Raw genomic sequence first — 27,930 nt, 5'->3', positions numbered from 1 at the left:
GGAGGCCGCGGGAGGTGGCAGAGCGCGCGCAGGGAGGGAGGGGCGCGTGGCGGCCGCTGAGGCCTGTGGCGCCGTCACGGGCAGACTCCAGCGCGTCGAGCAAGGCGCTGCTGCCGCTGGCTGGGCGCGCGGAGACGGTTCGCAGCGCTGGGGCTCGGCTCGCCCTCCAGGTCCCGTTATCATGTCGCTGAGGCAGCACCTAGCCCAGCTGGCTGCCTGTCTGCAGGAGCCGCAGAAAGTGGCCCGTTTCCAGCGTCTGTGCGGGGTGGAGGCGCCGCCGAACCGCTCAGCCGACCGGAGGGAGGATGAGAAGCTGGAAGCGCCGCTCGCCGGAGATCCCCGGCGGCGAGGGCGGCAGTCAGGGGCGACTGAGGGCCCCCAGCCTCCCGGGAGCGACCGCAATCAGTGCTCAGTCAAGCCGGACGGCAGCGGCGCCCCCAACGGCGTGCGGAACGGGCTGGCGGCCGAGCTGGGCCCGACCTCGTCGCAGCGCGCGGGCTCCTTGCGACGCAACTCGCTGACGGGCGAGGAGGGCGAGCTGGCCCGCGTGAGCAACTGGCCGCTCTACTACCTGTTCTGCTTCGGCACGGAGTTGGGCAACGAACTCTTTTACATCATGTTCTTCCCTTTCTGGATCTGGAACCTGGACCCCCTGGTGGGTCGCAGGCTGGTGATCATCTGGGTGCTGGTCATGTACCTGGGCCAGTGCACCAAAGACATCATCCGCTGGCCGCGACCCTCCTCGCCGCCAGTGGTCAAGTTGGAGGTCTTCTACAACTCCGAGTACAGCATGCCCTCCACCCACGCCATGTCTGGCACCGCCATCCCCATTGCTATGGTCCTCCTCACCTATGGCCGCTGGCAGGTAAGCCTCTCTGCTCGCCCCGCTCAGCCTCGGGGGCGTCAAAGAACTCTATGCTCTTTACAGCTGTTTTAATTTGGCCATTTCCCTCCCAAACTTCTTTTTGCATAGGTTTTCACAGTACCGGTAAAGAGGCCCTTTTTCCGTTAAAAAAAAAAAAAAAGTGTTGGGGGGAAACCTAGAAGATTTAGCCAGTTAGATTACATTTTAATCGCATACTTTTCACGCAAAGTGTAAATATTACATTTTTCATGCAGTCATATATTATCATCGGACTTTGGCTGAATATTCAAATTGTTTTAATTCTTGGGATGCATCGTGGAAGTGGATTTTCTTAATTGATCACTTAGTAACTGAGACCCAATTTCACTGTAATATATGGTGACTTACTCCAAACTGATTCTGCTTCCGACACAGGTAAAAAGTCGTTGGCTCTCTTGTGAGATGGTGTTTACAAAACCGTGGTATAGTTCCAAAACAAACATGCTCGTGCTAGTACCAAGCAATAAAGTAACACATTTTAAACGAGAGCGGCTATTTATGGAAGTTAATGGAGCAGAGTCTGAGTTCTGTTTTTAAGGGATGTGGTTGCTAATTTGCTGATAGACAGCATTTAATTACCTTCAGGCTCACTGATCTGTAGAATCAAGTTTGTGAGCTGTTACAGTACTATTGTCACGTTAACTGTAAAAATACATGTTTTAAAAGTTATTCTTGAAGCTAGGGTTCTCAGACTAATGGGTTTGTAAAAATGGTGGATATGACAGTAGGGTCAGACTGAGAGCCAGGGATGAGTTTTTAATCATTTTTATCTTGCCTACTTCCTTTGACCTACCAGTTTTGAGTTCTTTATGGTCCATAAATGTTATTGGTTTAAAAATTATTTAGCTTTCATATAGAAGAAATATTTATTCTTCAATTACTGGGTTTGTTTTTAACCGTCTTAAATTATATGATTTGTTAGTCTTGCAGACCAGTCCCTTAAGAATAAAGCAGAGGTCTGGGGTTGGCGGCTTAGTGGTAGAGCGCTTGCCTAGCCTGTGTGAGGCACTGGGCTCGATTCTCAGCACCACATACATATAAATAAAATAAAGGTCCATCGACAACTAAAAAAAAATTTTTTTTTAAAGGATAAAGCACATAATTATGAAGAATCTAAGGAAGCAGATTTCCTGCATTTTTTAAATGCACAAGATCGTCTTACATTGAGAAATAACACATTCTATGTAAAACTCCAGTATAAAAAGCTATAATAAGCTTACTTAGCCTCCATGCAACTTCAGTATAGGTAAAATCTTGTCCCCATGGATAGCTCTGTATAGTGTTTCTGTTATTGGAACATACAGAATATGCGATGTGGGTATTAAGAATGGCCGATTTATTAGGGCTGGGTTGTGGCTCAGGGGTAAAGTGTTGCTTAACATGTATGAGGCACTGGGTTCCATTCTCAGCACCACATAAAAATAAATAAAGTTATAAAAACAAAAAAGAATTAGGAGGGAATAGTACCATACAAAGTTTCTTCCTATGTAACCAAAGGGAATACACAGTGACATTCAGTTTATAAACCAGTGCTGCCTGTTTTGCACAGTAGATAAATACCTCAAAATTTTCATTTAATCTGAATATTTCAGAATTTAAGATTGCCAGTGAGTTGTATTTAGTGTGATATTTACTGACTAGATGATAAAATGTCTCTTATTTTCACAAGACTCTCAGCATTCTAAGGTTGGGAGGCCTTTTGTAATGTGTCCTCAGTGAGTAGTTTTGTCATATGCTATTAATATTAGCAATTGAAGTAAGAGAAAATAGCTGTTTTTGTTCTTCATTTATTAAGGACACATGCTAACAGGAAGTCTGAAAATACTATTTCTGAATTGTTTATGGGTTGTAGATATAATTTTAGGATTATTTGAACTATTTGAACAAGTTTACATTATAGATTTTGAAGAACCTAGTATATATAATTCAGTGTTTGGGGTTGTAAATATGGTTTTAGAAATTTGAGCTAACAAAAATGTTAAGAATCACCTACTCTTAAACATGTCCTTTTACAGATGTGGAAAGTGACCAATCATATCAGAATTAATCTTGTGATGGCTTGTTTGTTTATTTTTTGTTACTGGTAATTGAAGCTAGGAGTGCTTTATCACTAAGCCATATCTTTAGCCTTTTTTATTTTTCATTTTGAGATAGATCTTTCTAAATTGCTGAGGCTGATTTTGAATTTGCCAGCCTCCTGTCTCAGCTCCCGTCACTGGGATTACAGCCATACCCTACTGTACCAGCTAATCTTATAATGGTTTAAATTTCGTATTTTATGTATCTTTCCTCTAAATTTGAGTAAACTCCTAAATTTGTATATTTGTTTTGGGGGAAAAATCCCTTACATAAAAGTTCTTTCTTTACAAATGTTTGACTATAATAATTCAGTATAAAAATCAAAATGACTTTTTTTTGTTGCCTTTTAATTTTTCCTTGAATCCTTTTTATGTATTTCAAACAAAAGTTATCTTCGTTTGCTCAAATTGTTTTCTATCAGTGAGTATTGTACTGCATTGTGGGCTGCTATTTCCAGAGTGGATTAAAAAAAAAAAAAGAGAAACACTGGGAGAAGAATTAAAGAATGAAAACCTGGTGTTTTTCTCATTAGCATCAGTTTTGGTAGATAGTCTTGTCCATTTATATGACCCAAATGCTTGCTTGGAAGAGGTCTGGACTTCTTTATATGTCTGTGATGCTGAAATGCTTCTCAACTGAATTAGCTCATGTACCTTTCTTTTGGCTGGGCATGACTACTTCACTTACCCTTCTTGAAATTTGCTTAAGATTCATCTCATAAATGGAGTCTTAAATTAATCCTTTGTGTTTCATTATTCTTCATTTGTTCTTTTTTTATTTTAAAAAATCTTTATTTTGTTATTTATTTATGCTCTTAATTTATTCTTAAAGTGACAGTATACAAAAACAAATTAGCAGAAGTACAGATTTCTACAATTTACTCACAGAGGTTGTGATCCATTACATAAATGAGGAACATTCAGGAACTGGAGTAAATTCCCCAAAGATTAATATGAGCTCCTTAGAATATATTTTATATATCTCGAAAATAATCTTTTCTTAAAAAGATTGCTGTCTCAGCCTCTTTGCAATTCCAGTCTTCAAGTCTTTGTAAGGTATATTGGAATAGTATAGCTACAAGCAGTTGCTTGAAGGCCTTTTTTGAGGGCTGGAAATGGAGCTCAAGAAGAGCCCTGGTGCCACATGTAAAAGGCAGATGGGTTTGATCCCCAGCATTGGAAAACAAACAAACAAACAAAAAACCTTATCTATATTTTATGATGACATGAAATAGAAAACGATATGGTATTCCCATGAGGATTAAATAACTTAAGGTCCATTGGCCAATATAATTATTATTGCTCTCATTTTATTTGGAAGTTTTTGTAGCTTGAACTGGGAGAAAATTAAGAAATAAGGAGGGGCTGGGGTTGTAGCTCAGTGGTAGAGCGCTTTCCTGAGGCCCTAGGTTCGATCCTCAGCACCACATAAGAATAAATAAATAAATAAAGTTATTGTGTTTATCTACAACTAAAAAATATTTTTAAAAAAGAAATATGGAACATCTTATATAAAGAACATAATCCTATTTTTAAAAATCTAAAATAAATGAAGCAATTTCTTTTGCATTTATGTTTGCATTTTTTTAAATTTTATTTTTTAGTTGCAGTTGGACACAATTTTATTTTATGTGCAGGGCGAGCGCTCTACAGCTGAGTCACAACCCCAGCCCTGCATGTTTTTTTCAGAAATAATTTGTTGTTATTGTTGTTATGCCCTTGGGCATGCTAAGCAAGAGCTCTACCACTAAGCTACACTACCATCCCCAAATTCTTAATTTTTAAGTAATATGGCATAAAACAGGTTCTAAGTATATACTTGCTTTAATAATATTTTAGTTGAAGTTTATCTTAAAGTATACTTTTTCTAATTAATAATAACATGTACCTAATAATAATAGGTACATGTTATTATTAATATTTATTTATTTTAAAAATATTTTTTAGTTGTCAATGGTCCTTTATTTTATTTATTTACATGTGGTGCTCAGAATCAAACCCAGTGCCTCACACATATAGGTAAGCACTCTCCCACCAAACCACAACTCCAGCCCCTTATTAATATTTATTAAGGACTTATTGTGGATGAGACATTGTTTGAAATATCCATTATCTCATTTAACTTATTTTTGTAATATTCCAATTTAGTCCTGTTATTAACTCAAGTTTATGGATGAGGTACCAAGGACTTTGTGTAATTAAAAATTAACACAGGTAATAATGGCAGAGGCTGGATTGAAATGTAGACACTTTGAGTCAAGGTTTTACACAGAAAACTCATTTCAAGTCATTCTCTGTGTATAATTTTTATAGTGTCTTTGTAAAAATAAATGCTATTTTTGAAATAACAATTAGGGCTCTTAAAAAACAAGAACAGCTTTGTATGCCATGAAAAGATAACTTGTGTTTGTATATGTACATACATATGGAGTATCCACAAATATTTGTGTGTCATTTTGTTTTTGTTTTGAGATGGGGGTCTTACTGTTTTGCCCAGGTTGGTCTCAAATTGGTGGGCTCAAGAGATCCTCCCTCTTCAGCCTCCCAAGTAGGATAACAGGTGCAGGCTACTGTACCTGGCTTTAAATATTTGTGCCTTAAATGTGTTAAATGTTGACTTCTCCCCTGCCTTCCCTCTATTTACCTAGTATAAATAAAAAATTCAATAAATATCTGTAATCCTAGCAATTAAGGAGGCTGAGGCAGGAGGATGGCAAGTTCCAGACCAGCCTTAGCATCTTAGTGAGACCCTCAGCAACGTAAAGAGACACTGTCTCAAATAGAAAGGACTGGGGATGTGGCTCAGTGGTAAAGTAGTCATGGTTCAATCCCCAGTACAAAAAAAAAAAAAAATTAACAGAGCTTTGGAAAAGAAAAGCATATATGATGTTCTATCAAAATACAAGTTTATTGGTTGTGGCTCAGTGGTAGAGCGCTTGCCTAGCACATTGGAGGCACTGGGTTTAATCTTCAGCACCACATAAAAATAAATAAAGGCATTGTGTCCATCTACAACTAAATAAATTTGTTAACAAAAAAATTTTATTGTACATAACAGAGGAAGATATCTGTGGGGTCATTAAAAAATAAAGGGAAGAAAAGCAAGAAATAAGGGCCAAAGAAGTGGGTCATAAATAACAAAGACCAAAAGAAACTCCAGGAGACAGGGAAGTGTGCATGTGTGAATATGTGACAACAGATTCCATCAATATGTACAACTGTGAAGCACCAATAAAAAAGGTGGGAAAAAAAGAGCCAAGGAAAATGGATTACTGTGGTAATTCTGGGAAGAAACAATTTATTAAATATTGTCAATACAATATTATGCTAGTTTTTAACCTAGCATAACACTTGTATTGGAATTTCACATTTTCATGATTTTATAAATGCTTATTACAAATTCTTGGTTTAAGATTAATTGCAGTTCCTTTTTAAATAAGTAATACATTGATTGTAGAAAATTCTAAATTTACATAAAAATATGAAGAAGAGAGTACAGTTCCCTTTTCTTTGTCCCAGTTACTAGGAGTTCTTTTCTACAGAATTTATTGTATTTTTCTTGTTTAGCTTTCCAGAGATAGTCTTTACTTTTATAGATGTATATTTATATATTTCATTTTTCAAACAAATGGTGACATACTCTATTGTTCTGGCTCTTGATCTTTTTTTTTTTAACTTAGAGATATATTGTGAGGGGTTGGGAATGTAGCTCAGTGTAGAACACTTGACTGGCAAAGACGAGGCCCTGGTTCAATTCTCAGTACACAAAAGTGAAATAAAATAATACACACACACACACACACACACACACGATTTTTCTTTTACCCAGAAATTAATAAATACTAATGGTGCTTGTGATTATCTTAATGTTTTACATGACTTAATTCTTTTAATCCCCATAAAATCCTATGGCAGTATTATCACCACTAATTTTCAGAAGAAATTACATATGTTATAAAGCCAGAATTCAAACCAGGCATCTGGCTATAGGATACAAGACTAATGCATTATATTATCATGTTAATTCATTGTGTTTTATAGAGACAGCTATCTTATTTTTTCACATTTGCATGATGCGTTCTAATATATAAATATAGCCTAATTTAATAGGTTGAACAGTCTAGTACCTTTAGATTTTCAGTCATAAAATATAGAGATACAGTGACTATTTATATGTTTATTAACACATTACTGTGTCAAAGAATATATGTATTTAAGCATGTGTTGGGGTAAATGTATATAATCCCAACTACTTGGGAAGCTGAAGCAGGAGGACTGCTTGAAGTTTGAGACCAGCCTGACCAATGTGGGCAGCACAGTGAAACCCTATGTCAAAAAACAGTAGAATACAGCATATACATTTGATTTTCAACAGGTAATGCAATATTGCCATTTATAAAGATTGTACCTATTTACATTCCTACTAGCAATATATGACAGTACCTGGTTCCTACACTCTTAATGTGACAATATATTGTCACACTTATTGGTCTTTCTCCAAGATAATTTTAACAAATTTGCATTTTTCTTTTCAGTAAAGTTTAAAGAGCTTTATCTAAGTTTATTGACCATTTATGTTTTCCTCTTTTGTGAACTGCTTATTCTCTATTTTTTTATTAAATCATTGTTATTTTGCTTTTTATTAAATATTTTTTTAGTTGTAGATGGACACAGTCAGTGTTTTTATTTATTTTTATGTGGTGCTGAGGTTCGAACCCTGTGCCTCACACATGCAAGGTGCGTGCTCTACCACTGAGTCACAACCCCAGCCCCATGCTTTTTTTTTTTTTTTAACTGTTCTACATCTTTCCTCTTTTCAGTAGTTGCTCTTTTTTAAGTAATTTACCACTCAGGTATAACATAGAACCTTGCAATAGTATGCTACCATTTTCCCACCTCCCCTTTTTGTATTATAACACATATTTATGTATATATTATAAAGCCCATAATACATTATCATTTTGTATAATGTTTCAGAATGTAGTTTAGAATGTGCCAATATAGGTTTGGAGCTGGTGAAATTTCCTGCCTAAACAGCTTTTTTTCACATATTTTCTAGTTTATATCTGTCAGCAATGACATTTATCTTAGCTTTATTCATTTTCTCCCACCCCCTCTTTTTTTTTGTGGTGCTGGGGATTGAACCTTGTATATGTGAGACAAACGCTCTACCAACTGAGCTATATCCCTAACCCTTAGCTTTATTCTTTGAAAAATATTTGGACTTGACTTTGGAAAACTATGTTCATGAGATACAGAATTCTAGGTTGATTTTGTTTTTTTTCTTTCACACTTTACATATATGGCTTCATTATCTTCTGGTTTCCATAGATATCAGCATGATGTCTGCTATAGTTCTTATCTATAATTCTTTGTATGTAATAATATGTCTTTTACTGCTTTTAAGATTTTCTTTGTCACTAGATTTGAGAAATTTTAAAATGATATGATTTGATATGATTTTATATTTCTTCTTAGGATTTATTGATCTTGTCAGTGGGTTTGTACTTTATTTTATTTTATTTTATTTTATTTCATGAGAGAGAGAGAGAGAGAGAATTTTTTAATATTTATTTTTTAGTTTTCGGCAGACACAACATCTTTGTTGGTATGTGGTGCTGAGGATTGAACCCGGGCCGCAGGCATGCCAGGCGAGCGCACTACCACTTGAGCCACATCCCCAGCCCCTGTACTTTATTTTATTTGGAAGATGTGCAGCATTATTTCTAGAAAAAAATTTTCCTCTTCTGTTTCCTTGTAACTGCCTGCCACAACACATCCTCTGCTTTGGGAATTCCAGTTTCATGTTTATTCGCAGGTCACTCATGCTCTTTTTGTTTGTTTGTTTTTAATATTTTTTAGATGTATTTGGACATAATACATTTATTTTACTTATATATATATATATATATATATATATATATATATATATATTTATTTATTTATTTTACAATACCTTTATTTTATTTAATTATTTTTATGTGGTGCTGAGGATGGAACCCAGGGCCTCCCACGTGCTAGGCGAGCTCTACCACTGAGCCACAACCCCAGCCTCTTTGTTTTGCTTTTTGTTTGGCTATGGCTTTGCTCTGTGTGCTTCCTTTTGTATAGTTTCTATTGCTATGGCTTCAAGTTCACTGATTTTCTACAGTGTCTAATGTTTTGATAATATCATCAAGTAAGATGGGGTATAATTCAGATACTGTGTATTTTGTATCTTTTTAAACCTTTTCAAAAGTCATTCATTTCTCAGCTTAATGTGTTATAAGTTTTTTTTTTAATAGTTGTTTTAAGGCCCTTATCTATTAATCCTATGATCTCTATCATGTTGGTGTATTTTGAACATTTCTCCTGGTTATAGATTATATTTTCTTGCTCCTTGGTTATTTTTTCAGGGTTTTGGACTTTGTTTTATCCCTTTAAAATAGTGTTGGACTTTGTTCTGGAGGCAGTTAAATTACTTGTCAGCTTAATCCTTTTAGTCTTGCTAGGATGGGTCTAGAATAAACAGCCTAGAGTTAATTTAGCTTCATGACTTAGGTGGTAACCTTCTAACTGCTCTACACAGTTTCATCTTTCCACTGCTTGGTAGTAAGAATGCTAAACTTACATGAACTTTGGGGATTCGTAGCCTATTTCTTTCTAGTAGTTTGTCCCCAGCCTGGAGGACATTCTCCCTATGCTTGAAGATTAATACTTGGCCATGAATTTGCATAGTTCCCAGTAAGATGCTGTACTCTTGATTCTTTCTTCTCTGCTACCTCCTGGGAACTGCCTGCCAAAACAAGCTAGGGCAATTTTTTTTTTTTTTTAAATACTGGGGATTTAACCCAGAAGTGCTTTACCACTGAGTTACATCCCCAGTCCTTTTTATTATTTAAAACAATTTTAATGTTGAGACAGCATCTTGGTAAATTGCTCATTGCCTCTAATTTGCAATCACTGCCTCAGTTTCCTGAGTAGCTGGGTTTGCAAGGGTGTGCCCCCAGCTGCTTTTTTTTTTTTAAATATGATAATTCCCCACCTTCCATGGTAGGAATTGAACTCAGTGATGCTCTACAACTGAGCTATATCCCTAGCTCCTTTTTTAGTGTTTTTTTTTTTTTTTTTTTTTTTTTTTTTTACTTATTTATTGTTGTGGCAGTGCTGGGGATTGACCTCAGGGGCTTTACCACTGAGCTACATCTCCATCCCTTCTTAGAAAAAACTTTTATCTTGAGACAGGGTCTTCTTGTTAGTTGCCTAGGCTAGCCTTAAACTTGGAATCCTCCTGCCTCAGCCTCCTGAGTTGCTGGGATTACAGGCATGTGTCATTGTACCCAGCTACATAATAGTTTATTGATACATAATCCAATTTCATACTATTCACCTATTTAAAATGTACATTTGAAGCAGATATGGTGGCATGTTCCCGTAGTCTCAGGTATACAGAGCTGAGGCAGGCGGATTGCTTGGGTAAGACCCCGTATCAAAAACAACAAAAAACACAATTCAGTAGTTTTTAGTATATTTATAGAATTGTGTAACTGTTACCATAATCCTCTTAAGAACGTTTTCAACATCCCTCAAAGAAAGTCCTTATTTATAGTAGCCACTCTCCATTTTCCCCCAATCTCTAGGCAACTACTAATCTACTTCATGTGTATATAGATTTTTCTATTCTGAAAATTTCATATATGTGCAAACATGCAATATGTAGTCTGTTGTGACTAGCTTTTTTCACTTTGCATAATGGTTTTTAAAAATATCCATTTACCCAGCATATTTTTACATTTCACTCATAGCATATATCTGTGCTATAAGCCTTCATTTCTTTAATTGCTAATTAATATATATTTAGGTGGGCACGCCACATTTTACTTATCCTTTCATCAATCTATGGCCATTTGGGTTCATTTTTTGCTCATTTTGAATAACACTGCTACTAATATTTTTGTACAAGTTTTTACATGGAAATAATATTTTTCTCTTGTACTGTTTAATAGTTTTGTTTATTTGGTAATGGGGGTTGAACCCAGGAGCGCTTAATCATTGAATCACATCCCCAGCCCTTTTTTATATTTTATTTAGAGACAGGGTCTCTCTGAGTTGCTTAGGGCCTCACAGAGTTGCTGAGGCTGCCTTTCAACTCATGATTTTCCTGCCTCAGCCTACTGAGCCACTGGGGGATTAAAGTCATACACCACCACGCCCAGCTTGGTTTTTGTTTGTTTTGAGAAATAAGCTTCCTGTGTTGCTTAGGTTCATCTCAAATGCCTGGACTCAAGTGATCCCTTCACCTTAGTCTCTAGTAACTGGTACTTGTACCGAGGCATGTGCTACCAAGTTGTTTACTTACTTACTAGTTTTGAAGCCCTAGTTTATATTGTAGTAAAATTAGCCTATTGTGTATGGTGTGATTTGGAAATGTGTTCTCCTAAATTGTTAATTTTCTTATGACTTTGTAATTTCTGTCAAACAGAAAATTTTCTTTTTTGTATTAATATTTTCTTTCATAGTTGCACTGGCTTTATTGTGACATTTAGAATAGCTTCTTATACTACTTTTATGATGGTTTTTCTTTGTTTTGTTTTAATTTGGGGGATGCTGGGGATTGATTGATCCTAGGGACTATATCCCCATTCTTCTTTGTTTTTTGAGACAGATTCTCAGTAAGTTGCCCAGGCTGGCCTCAAACTTCTGATCCCCCTGCATCAGTTCCCAAATAATGTGGATTATATGTTGACTTGAACTGTCACTTTTATCACATACTAAGTTTGTAGTTCGGTCTATATCCATATTTTTTTAAATTTAGAATTGATATGTCTGATATGTGCAAAATTGTACATTATCACATTTAAGATGGCTTTATATCTTACATTTTCAGAATTATTCTTACTGTTCCTGTTTTTCTTTAAGTACTTTAGATTTAGTTTGTCTAGAACCAAAAGAAAAATATCTTATATTTTTATTAAAAAGATAGTTGTAGTTGTGTGTGTGAATTTTTTTAATATTTATTTTTTCAATTGGATACAATATCATCTTTATTTTACTCTTTTTTTTTTTTTTTTTTTTTTGTGGTGTTGAGGATTGAACCCAGGGCCTCATGTGTGCTAGGTAAGCACTCTACGGCTGAGCCACAACCCCAGCCCGCATGTGTGAATTTTTAATTCACTTTCTCTTGGTTTTCTGAGGTATGAATCTAATTCCTTTCGTGTAGATAATTAATAGATCTAGTATCATTTTTGAAGCCTATACACCCACCCACCCACACACACGTTTTTTTTTTTTTTGGGGGTATTAGGAATTGAATCCACAGGCACTTAACCACTGAGCCATATCCCCAGCCTTTTTAACTTTTGAGACAGAGTCTCACTAAGTTGCTTAGGGCCTCACTAAATTGCTGAGGCTAGCCTTGATCTTGTGATCCTCCTGCCTTTGTATTGCAGCCACCATGTCTGATTTTTTTTTTTTAACTTATCTGAAATGCCACATCTGTACATATCAAGTTCCCATATATGTATGGATCTGATTCTGGGTTCTCTGTTCTGTTTCACTGGTATGTTTGTGTCTTTATCAATAACATTATCTTTCTTGCTTTAATTGCAGTATAGTAAGACTTGATATCTGTTCATGCAAGTTCCCTACCTTTAAAGTTGTCTTGGCTAATTTGGGTCCTTGCTTTCAGTATATGCTATAGAATCAACTTTTTAATTTCCAAGAAAAACTCTGTACTTCATTGAAATTACAATACATTTATAAATTAACTTTATAAATGAGAGAATTGATGGCCTTATAATATTGAGTCTTCTAGTGTGTAATATGGTAAATCTGCTTATTATTTAGGTTTTTAAAAATATCTCTCAATGTAGCTTTATGGTTTTCTCCATATAAGTCAAACTTAAGATTCATTTTTAGCTATATTTTTGTTTCTATTGGAATTGATATTTTATTAAAATTCAAATATTTTAACTTTTTGTGGTTGAAATATAGAAATGTAGGTGCTTTTATACATCGTTGAACTTATCCTTAATATATCCTTAATTTAATAACTTGTATATAGATTCTCATGTGCTTGTGCTATTTTTATAGAGGAAATCATGTCAACAGAGAATAATAAATGCATTTCTTTTGTTGCATTTATCTCTTTTTCTTCTTGTTGAATAAAATCAAGATGATTATCAAATATATATTTTTTTGACAGGTGTCGTGCAATACACCTCTGATTCCAGCTACTTGGGAGACAGAGGCAGGAGAAATGCAAGTTTAAGGCCAGCCTGGCCAACTTAGTGAGACCTTGTCTCAAAACAAATAATAATTTTTTAAAAGGGGTCTGGGGATGTAGCTCAGTGGTAAAATGCTTGCCTAAAATGTATTGGGCTCAATCCCCAATACTGCAAAAAAATTAAAGTTAAAAAAAAAATTCTGGGGATGGGGATATAGCTCAGTTGGTAGAGTGCCTGCATGCACAAGGCCCTGTGTTCAATCCCCAGCACCACACACACAAAAAAAGTTTCTAGGCAAAATGGAGGGCCCTAAATACATTGGTGTGAATAGAACATATGGTTCTTTTTTCAAGAATAGATCGGTATTTTTGGAAGATACTCTCTCTAGTATAGAAAATAAATGACTAGTGGGAGAGAATACTGGAGATAGGGAGACCAGACCATGGAGAAGGTTATTTTACCAGTTCCATGGAGAGATAACAGGTACCTAGGATAGGGACCTAGATCAGTGTGGTTGGAAATACTGGCCTGCTCCTGTTTTTTAATTTAAAAATCTGTTTTTTGTAGTGCTAGGGCTCAAACCCAGGTCTTACGCATGCTAAGCACGTACTGTACCACTGAGCTATAGCCTCATACCTGCTGCTTATCTTTATGTGACTTGTGAAGTATAAGTGGTTTTCACATGTTTAAATTGTTGTAAAAAGCCCAAAGAGTATTTTGTAGCATTTGAAAATTATGTGAAACTCAAAACTTTAATGTCTATAAAGAAAGCATATGGGAATATAGCCATGTCCATTCATTTTTATATTATCTGACTGTTTTTATGCTACATAGCAGAATTAAATGGTTGTGACATACATGAACTGTATGGTCCAAAAATCTTAAGTTGTATCTGGCTCTGTTAAACTTTGCTTAGCTGGCAAATTGGCACACACTTGTAATCCCAGAGGCTCAGGAGGCTGAGGAAGGAGGACTGGAGTTCAAAGCCAGCCTCAGGAAAAGCGCAGTACTAAGCAACTCAGTGAGACCCTGTCTCTAAATAAAATACAAAATTGGGGCTGGGGATGTGGCTCAGTGGTCGAGTGCCCTGAGTTAAAAAAAAAAAAAAAAGCCCACAAAAAACAAAAACTTTCCTTTAAGGCCAGGTGTGGTAGTATACTTCAGTGACTCCAGAAGCTGAAGCAGGAGAATGGAAAATTTGGGACCAGCCAGTCTCAAAGTAAAAGATAAAAAGGATTGGGGACGTAAAGCACCCCCTAGATTCAATCCCCAATACAAACAAAACAAAAACAAACCTAATCCTGATAAGCAGCAATGGTAATAGAAAGATATGGATGAAATTGGTAGATATTGCAGGTAGAATTGACATAACATGATGACTAACTGGATGGCAAAAGTATTATTCCTGGATATTGTGTTTGGGAAGCTGAGAGAGAGAGAGAGAGAGAGCAGTTTGATTTGTGGAGATGCAAATAATGGAAGCAGGTCATATTTGGGTAGGTGCAGGGTAGAGTACAGAGGAGACTATTTTAGTTTTAGTTTTGTTGAGTTTGAAGTGTCTGTAAGATACTCATCTGTAGTTCTTTAGGAGGCAGTTCTATCCAGAAAGACATCTGGGCAGTTTTGGTGTCATCAGCAGGTAGGTAGGTACAGAGTAAAGTGACAGGAGTAGATAACATTGCCCTAGGAAAAGACACACAAAAGAACAGAGGCTCTAAGGAGAAAGCTACCTGTAATAGAATCTGAGTCATTTGAGAGGTATGAGGTAACCTTAGTTGGAGGTTAGTATCTATCTAAGGGTATGTGTGTATGTAAAATAAACTCTGGACTAGCTTAAGGAAAAAGAGGAAGTTGTTTCCCCCACCCCACCCCCAGACTAGACGGGGAATCTGATAGAAGCCAAGGGCATGAAAGCTCTTCTGGGCCTCCTTGAGGGATTGGAGCCAGTTTCTAAAATGTGAGGAGAACTAAGGCCCACTGTCTGTCTTTGTTTCTTGGGATTACATAGTGTCTCTCATTCCTGACCCTTTGTCCTCTCTCTCTGCTTTGCTATACATATGTCTGTGTCACCTCTGGTTCTATACTATTTTTTTTTTTTTTTGGTGGTGCTGGGATCGAACCCAGGATCATGCAGGCAAGCAACTGAGTTATATCTCAGCCCCTTTGGCTTTCCCCTTAAGAGTACTTTCTTTTATGGTTTCTAATCTACTCGAAAACTTCCCATGGTAAGCACCAGCAGTGTGGTCTCTTAGCACTTTATTTGAAATTCAGGAAAAAAAAGACAGTCTAACCACTGAATCTGCTTCCCCAGTGCCAAGTATCCATTCCTGATTCAAATCACACAGTGTAAGCATGTCTTCAGGCCACACTGCTGGGTTTACATGGGGAAGTTTTCAGAAGAGAGGGTATAGATTAGATAACCATAAAAAGAATGTACTCTAAGGGGAAAGCCAGAGGGGTTGAGGATATAACTCAGTTGTAGAGTGCTTGCCTTGCATGCACAAGATCCTGGGTTCAATCCCCAGCACCACCAAAAATCCTAAACCTAACCCAACAACCTAACAAGGCCCTAAGCAACTTAGCAAGACTCTGTCTCTAAACATAAAAAAGGGCTGAGATGTGGCTCAGTGGTTAAGTACCTCTGGGTTCAGTCCCCAGTATTAAAAAAAAAAAAAAAAAAAGTACTCAGCCTCTCTGTTTTGTTTTCAGTTTGTTTGTTTAAGACATATATTACCCAGGTTAGTCCAGAACTCTTAGGCCCAAGCAGTCCTCCTGCCTAGGACTCCCAAGTAGCTGGGAGTACAAGTTTGTGCTACCATGCCTGCTTGAATTTATTAACTCCAGTTGGTTGGGGTGTTTTTGTTTTGTTTTGTTTGGCAGAGCTTGGGATTTTCAGTTTTTTAGAATCAAATCTGTGAATAGAGATAGTTTTACTTTTTCTTTGCCAAATTAGAAGTCTTTCTTTTTCTTGACTAATTGCTATGACTAGAACTTCTAGTACAGTGTTACATAGCAGTAGCAAGAGGTGTCCTTCTTTTATTCCTATTCTTTTAAATTATTTTTTGTAGTTGTAGATAGACAGAAAGCCTTTATTTTATTTGTTTATTTTTATGTGGTGCTAAGGATGGAACCCAGTGCCTCACACATGCCAGGCAAGTGCATGCTCTGCCAGTGAGCCATAGCCCCAGCCTTTATTCCTAATCTTAAGGGAAAACTTTCAGTCTTTCAATATTGAATCTGATGTTATTTGTTTATATTTCATAAATGCCATTTATCATGTTGTAGAAATTCTCTTCTTCTGTTCCTTGTTCTTTAAATATTTTTATCGTGAAAGGTATTGGATTTTGTCAAATTCTTTTTTTTTTTTTACATCAACTAAGATGCTCATATTGGTTTGTTTATTTTGAGGCTTTGTTTGGTGCATGTATGCTTATAATTGTTATATCTTGTTATTGAATTGACCCTTGTGTCAATATTTACTCTCCTTTGTCCTTTGGAACAGTTTTTGACTTAAGTCTATTTTGTCTGGTATTGAAATACCCATCTCGCTCTCTGTTATTGTTTGCACAGAATCTTTTTCCATTCATTCACTTTCAACTTTTTTGTGTCTTTGCATCTGAAGGTGAGTGTTTTTCACATGTATATATTTTCACACTGTATTATTCATTCTGCCAAATCTCTGCCTGATTGGGGAGCTTAAACTGTTTCTGCTCAAAGTAATTAGTAGTCAGGAGTGACTTTTGCCATTTTGCCAGTTTTTTCCACCTTTTTTTATGCGCTTTTTGTTTCTCATTTTTTTCATTTTACTATGTTCAGTTGTTGTTTTGGATTCTCTTCTCTTTTCCTTCTGTGTATATTATATGCTTTTCTTTCGGTTAACATAAGGATTGCAGTTAACAACTGAATGTCGAGATGAAAGAGAAACCTGGAGTTCAGGTTTGGTCACGTTACATTGTGATGCCTGTTAGATATTGAAATGGAAATATCAAGAAGGCAGTTGGATATACAACTCTGGAATTTAGGAGAGAAGTCCAGGCTAGAGAAATAAGTTTAAGCTATGAGCATATGAACTGTATCAAGGGAGTGATATAGAGAGGGAAAGGAAGTATCTGTAGGATTAAGCCTTGGGTACTCCAAAAAGTCGTGAAAAAATGGGGGAATTAATAGATGACTGAAAATGATTAGTGTGTACGTGTGTGTGTGTACATATTCATATATTACATATTTTAATGAATTATTTTTTGGCAAAGGATAATTCCACATAGTTCTATTTTCCTTTCAGTTACATCTAAATGAAGAAAGTGGTTCTAAATTTGTTTTTAAAGATAGTTTAACATAAAATTAAAGGTAGATATAATTTGGAAATTCTTAAATATGAAATAAATAAATGTAATAGATGAATTAGTTATACATAATTCTTCCTCACATGATCCCACTTTAGTTCTATTGTTCTTATTTAGCCTATCTAGTTTATTTCCTTTGGTCATTAAGATCTGAGGTCTTTATTTAAATCTGCTTTACGATTACTGATGGAATACTTTTTGCCTCCCTGCTCACTGGCTCAGAATTCCATTATTCAATGGGAAGTAACATGAAAGCCATCATGTAGTCAGAACTGAATCAGGTGTTTCTTATAAGGAATTTTTCTCAGAGCAAATTCTAGAGAAAATACCCTGAAGGCAGAGGCTAATGGCCTCCCCCAAATCAACCAATTAATTAAAATGAAATTGACTTTTCCTAACTATTCGACTCTTCCTCGCAGTGAAGTCTGAAGGTGCCATGGATTAGGGGAAAAGGAAAGGCTAAGAGGGTTTTGCTTTATTTGTTAGGCTGTCTTGTTCTATTAATAACTTCTAAAAGATTAACAGAAATATCTAAAAGACTTGAGTTTCTACCGTAGAAATAGAAACCATGTTATCCTCCCTCACCTAGATAATACTATAAAAGCCTTCTAACTGGTCTCCTTGTTACTGCCTTTGATCCCCCAAATTTAATCTCAACCTAGCAGTCAATCTGACTACACTTTACCTCTGAACTACATCTCCAGTCTTTTTACAGTGGCCTCTCAGACTGTTCTTAATCTGCCCCCATTGCCTCTCTACCTCTGATGTGTGTTCTCTCTGCTCTGACCACACTAGATTCTTTCCCAGTTTTGGGAACTTGGCACCAGCTGACTTCCTTCCTTGTATGCGTTCTTCCTTCAGGTATCTGCGTGGCTAATTCTCTTGCCTATATCTGGTCTTGCCTCAAGTCTCAGCTGCTCAATGAAGTCTCCACAGACCATCTTCTTCTTCTTCTTTTTTTTTTTAAGTTGGACACAATACCTTTATTTATTTATTTTTTATGTGGTGCTGAGGATCGAACCCAGTGCCTTGCAGGTGCTAGGTGAGCACTCTACCACTGAGCCACATCCCCAGCCCCTCCACAGACCATCTTCTATATAATGTAACAGTAACCTGCCCCACTAACACTTCCAAACTCCTGATCCCATGTCTGTTTCTGTTTAAATTAAAGTAAGCTTGGTTATATTGTGGCAATGGCTTTACCCCCCCCATCTCAGTGGTTTAACACAACAAAAGCTTCTCTCTGATTTGTGTTTACATATCCATTATAGGTTAGCCAACAGCTCTGTTCACTTATGACCTCAAGGACCCAAGCTGATGCATAACCTATCTTGTTATGCATCTCAACATATGGTTTTCTTTTCCTTTTTTTTTTTTTTTTGGTGGGGGTACCAGGGATTGAACTCAGGGGCACTCTGCCACTGAGCCACATCCCCAGCCCTATATTGTATTTTATTTAGAGAGAGGATCTCACTGAATTGCTTAGCTCCTCAATTTTGCTGAGGCTGGCTTTGACCTCCTGCCTCAGCCTTCACACATGGCTCAACATTTGGTTTTCAAAATCACATCTCTGGGAAGAGAGGGTTCCAAGAATGATTGAAAGTGTCATAAGGCATACTCCACCCCCCAACCCCCCCCCCCTGCCCAGCTTATTGGCCAAAACTGGTCACATGCCCTTAATCTAACTGCCAATGAACCTGAACGTAGAGCATGAAAAATATTCATGATTATTATTGATTCTTTAACACCTGTTCTCTTTTTTCCTCTATACCATTCATCATATTTTACATGTAATTTATATTATAATTTGCATATTTATGTGTTTGCTAGTTGATGTTTTCCTCATCAGGAAGAGAAATTTGTTCTCTCACTGCCTACAATTTCTTGCATATAGAAAAGCCTTTGCTCATCTGTTCCTGCTGTTTGTAATCTTCTCCATCTTTTTAGCACTGTACTCACTCATTCCTTTCTCTGATGAAATCCTACCCATCTTTTAATCTTACTTAATCTAGGAGACTTTGTTTACATCTCTAAGATAAATTAACCCCTTGTCCCCCAAGGGTACCTCTGAATTTTTAGTATACTCCTGTCAGTACTTACCTCATTGTATGGTTAAATGTCTGTTTGCCCAAGTAAACAAAGTTCCTCATGCATGGGGCACAGTGGGCAGTAGGGAATACATAGGGAGCCTGTAAAAGAAACTAAAGATCTGAGCAAGAGCAATATAAATAGGGATGTAGAAGAGATGACAGCAAGGAATATTTAGAAGGTAGTACCTGGTAAGGCCAGATTAGTCAAGCTTAGTTTTTGGTTGAGTAGAAGGATAAGAAAAGAAGTAAGGATAATTCATGTTTCTTATATAGAATATTATAGAGCAAGTTTGTGTGAGTGATAGGATGATGAGTTTGTTTTTTAACTCCATAGGGACTTTGAGGTGGAGATACATACAGGAATTGGAATTTGGTCCTTAAACTCAGGAAAATGCATGCTCAGTACTAGTTAAAAAATAAGAAGGGCTGGGATTGTGGCTCAGTGGTAGAGTGCTCACTTGGCATGTGTGAGGCACTTGGTTTGATCCTCAGCACCACATAAAAATAAAATAAAGGTATTGTGTTCATCTACAACTAAAATAAATGTTTAAAATAAATAAGCACACCTGTAATCCCACCGACCCAGAAGGCTGAGGCACAAGGATTTCAAGTTCAAAGCCAGCCTCAGCAACTTATTGAGATCCTGTCTCAAAATAAAATATAAAAAGGGCTGGGGTCATAGCTCAGTGAATAAGTGCTCCTGGGTTCAACTCCCGGTACCTCCCCTGTCAAAACAAAACAAAACCCCTTATTTGCACTAATGTTTAAGGAATAAAAAGAGGAAGATATACTCTTGAGTCAGAAACAAAAAAGCGAACTAGAGAGTGTGAAGCCAGGGCTCTCAAGGGTATTTAGAGTTTCAAGAAAAAGTGGAGGGCCATGTAAAATGTAGTAGAGAAGTCAAATAGAACAAATGTTACTAAATATTTACTACTCTCAAAATCTTCTTTCAACTCCAGTTCTCCAACCTTCTTGGCTTCAGTTTGGCTTTCAAATTTTGAGAAATTTGAGGTATAAACTGCCCTGACTGTGCTTTCTCCTCTTCCTTTACAAACTTAGCATCATACCCATCCATTATTTCCTCCTTCCCTCTAATCTCAGTTCTTCCTTTGGTGCCATTGATACCAAGAGTTGCCTTTACTTTCTGTTTATGCTTTCTTTTGGGAGGTTTCTGCTCCCATTATCTCACTGCAAAATTTTTCAGTATTAGCATTTGAAATTTTAGTGGAGGGCACAGAAGTGGAAAGCTAATTACTAAGTGTTAGATATTGAATATGAGGAGGGGAAATGTCAATGCAAATTAGAAATAGTGATCACTGATGGAAATTAGGTAGAAAATTCTTGGTCCTCCTCCCCAGGGAAGTGAGAACATTGACATGGACCAGATTCAGGGGCTGTTCCAGCAACTCTAATTTTGGAACCATATTAAAATATGTCTTCTGTCTGTCCTCCTCGTGTAGCATGCCAGTGATCAAATCTGTACTTCAGAAGCAAAAATGAGCCAGTTCCCAGAAAGAATAATGTAGAAACATGTAAATTCAGTCATTTGTTCATCGTTGGAAAAGTATTTCTTTAGTGTGTGACATGTGCTATGCCCTGAATTAGGTGCTGGGAGTGCAATGGGGAGTAAAAACAGTTCTTGATAACCCTGGAGTTAGTACAGTGATTTGGTTTTTATTTCTTGTTTGTATCTAACTTAATCTAACCAGTTTCACTTCTTTCCCTTATAGTATCCTCCTATATATGGACTGATTCTTATTCCCTGCTGGTGTTCTCTAGTTTGCCTAAGTAGAATTTACATGGGAATGCACTCCATTCTGGTAAGGAAAACATTGTTTTTGATGCTTTATTTTTTCTGACATTGATGAAAATTTTTATAATTTTAATCATTTGCAAGTTTGTATGAAACCTAAGTGAGAAAATAGTTATTTTAAGTCTTATAACTGTTTTATAGAGCACCAGTATGATGACTTGTGAATTATGAATGTAGTAATCATGTTTCATAGAAACGGTGTCTCAGTTTTATATTCCTGTAGAATCTCTTTAGTACCTCTCCTGTCACTGAACTGAAACCAGGTACTCTGTCCAGAAACCAGGGAGAGTACTAAGTATTAGTCAAGACTTAGTGACTGGTGGCTATGTCTTTACATATGAAACTCTAAATTTCTTCATTTTCCTATCAGTATTTTTAAGACTCACATCAGATATTTTATTTTGAGACTGTATTTACATTTCAAAAACAGCAACATGGGGAGGGGGCTGCTCTGTTTACAGCCACACCTACTCACTTCCTGTCCCTCTCTATCCTATTGACATCCCCTTAGTCCTGACCTGCATTATATATTGACCAGACTATCTCAGCAATTTCTTAATTAGTAGCCCTGCTTCCAGTTTGACTACTCCATCTAGTATTCAGTTTCCTGATTAGTAAATTTTCCCACAGATGTGATGCCATGCAGAATTACATTTACTTAAATGCAGAGTGTTTCTTACCTCTATGATTTTAGGAATACCTTTGCTTGGAATGCCCTTTTCACTGTCTTGGCCTGGCTAGCTGTCCCATTCATTCTTCATTACTCATTGCAGATGTTCTTAAGCCTCATTAACTTCCCCATCTTCCCTTTCTTAAGACTGATTAGGTGACCCTTCTTCCATCCTTAATTGGGATGGCTTTTTTTTTTTGTCTGTTATCTGCAGTGAACTGTAAGCTCCTTGACAACAGAACTGTATATTTTCCCTTAGCATCTTTACCCTCAGCATCTCATGTGGAATCTTTTTTTTCCTCACATGGTGTCTCTGAAGGCACCCTAGGAATGTAGATAAAGCATAGAAGAAAAGACATAATATGACAAAATATGAACTATTTCATGGAATTCTAAGTTTTCAAGTGGGTTGTATCATTTTTTTCTTGTTCTTTTTATTGTCTTGTAAAATTGAACATATTTTATGATTCAGATAATCTATTCCTAAGCATACAATCTAGAGAAACAGTTGCAGATCTGTGCCAGGGAGCATCACAAAAAAGAGCATAGGAGTAATGTTTATAATACTCCTGGTTGGTTTAAGAATAGATGCCAACTAAGGAAGCATTCAAGTTCAACCGGGACCAGTTAATTAATCCAAAATCTGAAAATAATCTGAATGACCAGCAGTAGGAAAATGGATGAATTGTATAATCACAAAGCAAAATATTATAGAGTTGTGAATGTGGTTGATCTACAAGTATATATAATGAATGAATCTAAAAACCTTAATGTTAAGTGTAAAAAACAAGTCAAAAGGGACCACAAGGGCCAGGCATGGTAGTGCCTGCCTATAATCCCAGCAGTTTGGGAGGTTGAGACAAGAGGATCAGAATTCAAAGCCAGCCTTAGCAACTTAGTGAAGCCTTAAGCAACTCAGATAGACTCTGTCTCTAAATAAAATATAAAAAGTGGCTGGAGATGTGGCTTGGTGGTTAAGTGCCCCTGGGCTCAATCTCTGGTATCAAAAAAAGGGACCCGGGGGGCTACATGCTTCATGGTAATATTTTTAAAAAGCTCAGGAAGAAGCAAAACTAGATAATATTTTGCTTCAAGATATGTGGTAAAACAATTAATTCAGCCAAAATCCAGACTTGGAAATTGCCTCTGGGAGGGATACAGTGATAGAATTAGGAGGCAGTGCACCAATAGATCTGACAGTACTGGTAAGATTATAGTTCTTTTGTTGGGCAGTAATTTCATAGATAGTAATTTTGTAATTTCATATACACTTTATGTATCTTTTTTTTTTTTTCAGTACTAGGGATTGAATCCGGGGTGTTCTACCACTGATCTCTATTTCTAGTCCTTTTTATTTTTTATTTTGAGACAGGGTCTTGTTAAGTTGCTCAGGCTGGTTTCAAATTTACAATTCTCCTGCATGAGTCTCCTAAATCACTGGGATTATAGATGTTTACTTCTGTACCTGGCTTATACCCTACATTAATTTTTTTCCCAGTAAGAATTTTAAGACAAAATATTCGACAGATAGTCTGTTGGTCAACTATATTGAATGCTGTTGAGAAGTGACCATTGTAGCTGGGTGCAGTGGTGCATGCCGGTAATCCCAGTGACTTGGAAGGCTGAAGCAAGAGGATTGCAAAGTTTGAGGCCAGCCTGGGCTCTGTCTCAAAATAAAACATAAAAAGAGCTGGGAATGTAACTCTGGTAGAGGACTCCTGGAGTCTGTCCTAGTTGAGGAGTGACCATTGTTTTTAGTGTCATGAAGATTGCTAGTATCCATGAAAAGTGGTGGTTTCATTGAAGGAGTGAGTCTGGAAAAATGTAGGAAGTGGGGACATGGACATAGAGACTGTTAACTCTTTTGACAAGATTTTCAGTGATACAGAGTAGATGTGAGGATTTGGTTTCAAGGTAAAAATTATGGAACATGTTTGCATGTTTTCAAGAATAATTCAGGGGTTGGGGATGTGGCTCAAGTGGTAGCGTGCTCGCCTGGGATGTGTGCGGCCCGGGTTCGATCCTCAGCACCACATACAAACAAAGATGTTGTGTCCAATAAAAAATAAATATGAAAACACAAAATAATATGTTTAAAAAAAGAATAATTCAGAAAAGTTACTTTAAATACTAGCTTTATTTTTGCAGTAAATTATCTTCTATTAATTCTTTTGTTTCTTTCCCATAGTCAATTTACGAATATGGGAAAGAAATTAAATTAAAATTAAATCTAATTTTAAAGTATTTTACTAAATCCATTGACATACCTTCTCTTCATGTAGATATGAATTTTATTTTTATTTTTTGTAGTACTAGGGATTGAACCCAAGGTCACTTGCATGCCAGGCAAGCATTCTATCTCTGGGACACATCTCCAGCCTTGGCTCCCTGTCACTTTTGAAATAAAATCTAAACTCTTTCTCTAACTACAAGAGTTCTACATGATTGGACTTCTACGTATCTCTTTGATTTTGTATCATATTCCTCTCCCTTTGATATTTGAGGCATGCTGGATTTCTGTCAGTTCCCTTGAACTCACCACTTTTCTGCCTCAAGGCCTTTGCTTTTGCACTTGGTATTCCCTCTGCCTGGAGAATCTTTTCCTCTAGCACTGTAAAGAAAGGTAGGGCTAATTCTGTCTAAAATCTAGTCTTTGCTTAGTTGTGACTTCCTCAGACAGGCTTCCCTCCCACTCTCATAGAGCCCTTCCCACCCTGTTTTACTTTCTACACAATGTTTGTAACTATCTGTCAATATAATATTTATCTGTTTTCTTACTTAAACACAGTTATCCTCAGTCTTTTCCACTAAAATGTAAGCTGTATGACAGCAAGTTACTATTTCTTTGAATAATAAATATACTTTCTTTTCAGAAACAAAACTGTACAATGTAAGCACAGTTTATTGTTCAGAATCTGAATATAAATTTGCATATAGTGTATATGTTCTTAATTTATAAAAGGGTAAAACTATGAAAATAATCTTTTATTATTACCAGTAGATTTTTTTATCATTACAACCATTTGTAGTTTGTAAAGTTTACTTTGAGAATTATAAAATTTGTATCTATTCAACTTTTAAAATGTGAAATATATACTATTTTTTAAATGCCAAAAATAGTATTATATTAAACAACTATACTAAACAACTTTTATCTTTTCCCAGGACATTATTGCTGGATTCCTATATACCATTTTAATCTTAGCTGTCTTCTATCCATTTGTGGACCTGATTGACAACTTCAACCAAACTCACAAATATGCTCCACTAATCATCATCGGTCTTCATTTAGCTTTAGGGATCTTTTCTTTCACTCTTGATACCTGGAGCACATCCCGTGGAGACACAGCTGAGATTCTAGGAAGTGGTGCTGGAATTGCATGTGGATCCCATGTTGCTTATAGCGTGGGTCTACTATTAGATCCTTCTTTAGAGATACTACCTTTCACTAGGCCTCCTATTACTGTGACTCTGTTTGGAAAAGCCATATTGCGGATCCTCATAGGAATGATATTTGTACTAATAGTCAGAGATATAATGAAAAAGATCACCATTCCTTTAGCCTGTAAAATCTTCAACATACCATGTGATGATATTCGAAAAGCAAGACAGCACATGGAAGTTGAACTTCCTTATCGATATATTACCTATGGAATGGTTGGTTTCTCTATCACATTTTTGGTTCCCTACATATTTTTCTTTATTGGTATCTCTTGATGGGGAAATACTGTTTGTGATAAGAAAGGAAGTTATCAGTTACTGATACCTAAAAATATACTCTAAGTAAAAGATCAGAGTTAGGCTTTTGCAAGAATTTAACTTAAATAATTATTTAAGTAAATTCTTAAGAGTCAGTGCTTTTTATCATTGCACATCCAGATATTGTTTTAGGTGAGCTGAACTATTTCTATACTGAGAAAATGATTAAGTATCTATTTAGAATGTTCATGTAATGTTTGGAGAGTTTTGTGCTATTATGGATTCAAGTTATATATAATATATATTAAGGTACATAATATACAATTATATATCTAATATATGTTATATATAAAATAATATACCTAAGGTTTTTTTTAACCTGTGGGGTGTATTATTAAATCAATAATAATATGCAAACAGTTGTGCCTGTGTATTTGGAATTAATACAGGTATGTTATTAACAAATATATTTAACATTTATTTACTATGGGAGCTATTTCCTAATTGAATTGCATAATTAATAGACTAGAATTCATATGCTACCACATATTAATTTACTGCCTCTTTTTACACTGCCATCACCTTTCATGTTACCCATGATGTTGAACATGGGAGACATTTTTAATGGACCAAATTTTCAGAAAAATTAGTTTTTAGATTCTTTTTTTTTTTTTTAAGTTCTGTACACTGTGTTGAATGTACTTTTTTTTGCAACTGTTTTGTACATCAGTTTAATAATTCAGGTACTGAATTTTATTGCTTGCTAATTGTGCCTTTCTGTTGCTGAATTAAGAAATGCCATGTATACTGTGATATAAAAGACTAATTCTATCTTAATTACATATAATCAGGCAAATATTTTAAAAATATATGTCAAACTAACAGGGATTGAACTAAACCACCCTTAATCCTTTAGACCTTTATTTAGAAAGAAATGTGGAATGGGCTAAAATTTCTCACTAATTTATTGGAAAGCTAAAAGGATAAATATTTCCATTTTTGTAGGTATTTTTCTGTGTATTGTAAGTTATAGGAACAAGATATATTTTTTTGCACATTATCTTGATTGTTTATACTGCAGGTAGATATTTCCAATGAATGGAAATGTAGTTGAAATTTTAGGTGGGACGGTGCAAATGCTTCATATGTAAAAACATTTTTCTAAATTTGGAAAGGATTGGATTGCCCACTGTTAACTTTTAATACTCACTTATTAGCTACTTAAGATAAATTATAAAATCTAAAAATAATAAGTATCAATCATTTAGATCCTATTATTTTTCAAACTTTTTATTGTTTTCACAGTGGAAAATTTGGGTATAGTATGCAACTATTTTTTTTTGTCTGTGCCTTTATATTTTCAAGTGTGATTGTAATTAGATTAACATAATTTTATTTGTAGTAAGATATTCATAAAGAAGATAATTAACTTTCCATATAAATGAACATCAGGTATGGGATTACTGATTTTAGTGCAATATCTATGATTATCCTGAAATATCAATTCAGATGTATCTATTTTGCATAGCATAACTATTTGAGCTCATATTTTTATAATTCTGATTGAGAATTTAGGGACATGGTAATTTTTACCGAAACTGAATCTGATAATTTTAAATAAAGCAACTAAATTTGGACTCTTTACCTATTAAAAAGAAACCAAGGCACTTTGGAACCTATCGGTACGTTGGAAAATGTGAAAAGAGCTTTTCTTTCAAAAACGTGTGGTTATTGAATGAATTTTGGGGTCTATGCTATACTATTAATTTTTATGTCTAGCTCAAAAGTATTTGAAAATATTCCATTTTTTTGTGTTTTATTATTTTCTGTCCTATGACAGTTCTATGCTAAATGTATTTTAAAATAAAAGTCAAATTCAAGATTAAAGGATGTTTGTTTTGTTGGCATTCTGTGCATCTGTCTCTATTATCTGGTAGAGAATTCTGAAGTATTCCCTTTCCCTCTTCCTCCCTCTCCTTGATCTCATTATTTTAATTAGTACATTATAACCTTATATATATAATAGGTATTAATTGTGGTATATTTATACATGGAGATAGCATGATTTGGGAAATTTTGTTTCCTAGTACTTCTCAATGCCATCCCCTCCTCCTTTCCTTCTAATCCC

General features: G+C 36.0%; 2 protein-coding genes across 3 annotated transcripts in view; both read left to right on the top strand.

Annotated features, from left to right (window-relative positions):
* Sgpp1 (sphingosine-1-phosphate phosphatase 1) lies at positions 1-27,689 on the top strand. Of its 2 annotated transcripts, XM_005322783.3 has the most exons (3): positions 2-865; positions 21,351-21,440; positions 25,269-27,689. In XM_005322783.3, exons 1-3 carry the CDS (start codon positions 182-184, stop codon positions 25,818-25,820), a joined length of 1,326 nt encoding a protein of 441 aa, XP_005322840.2. In that variant the 5' UTR covers positions 2-181; the 3' UTR covers positions 25,821-27,689. The 2 variants fall into 2 exon arrangements, with proteins under 2 accessions (XP_077906152.1, XP_005322840.2); XM_078050026.1 differs by lacking the exon at positions 21,351-21,440 and having other exon boundaries at positions 1-865.
* The window catches only part of Wdr89 (WD repeat domain 89), an 89,874-nt gene continuing 83,295 nt past the window's right edge, over positions 21,352-27,930 (top strand). Inside the window, exon 1 of the mRNA XM_040274394.2 lies at positions 21,352-21,440. The gene's annotated coding sequence lies outside the window, so the exon portion shown is untranslated. The remainder of the gene's footprint in view (positions 21,441-27,930) is intronic.

The sequence above is a fragment of the Ictidomys tridecemlineatus genome, chromosome 5 (genome assembly GCF_052094955.1).
Source record: "Ictidomys tridecemlineatus isolate mIctTri1 chromosome 5, mIctTri1.hap1, whole genome shotgun sequence".
In the NCBI taxonomy this organism is placed as follows: Eukaryota; Metazoa; Chordata; class Mammalia; order Rodentia; family Sciuridae; genus Ictidomys; species Ictidomys tridecemlineatus.
Note: the sequence above shows the minus strand (reverse complement) of the source record. Positions and strands in the feature narration are given on the sequence as shown.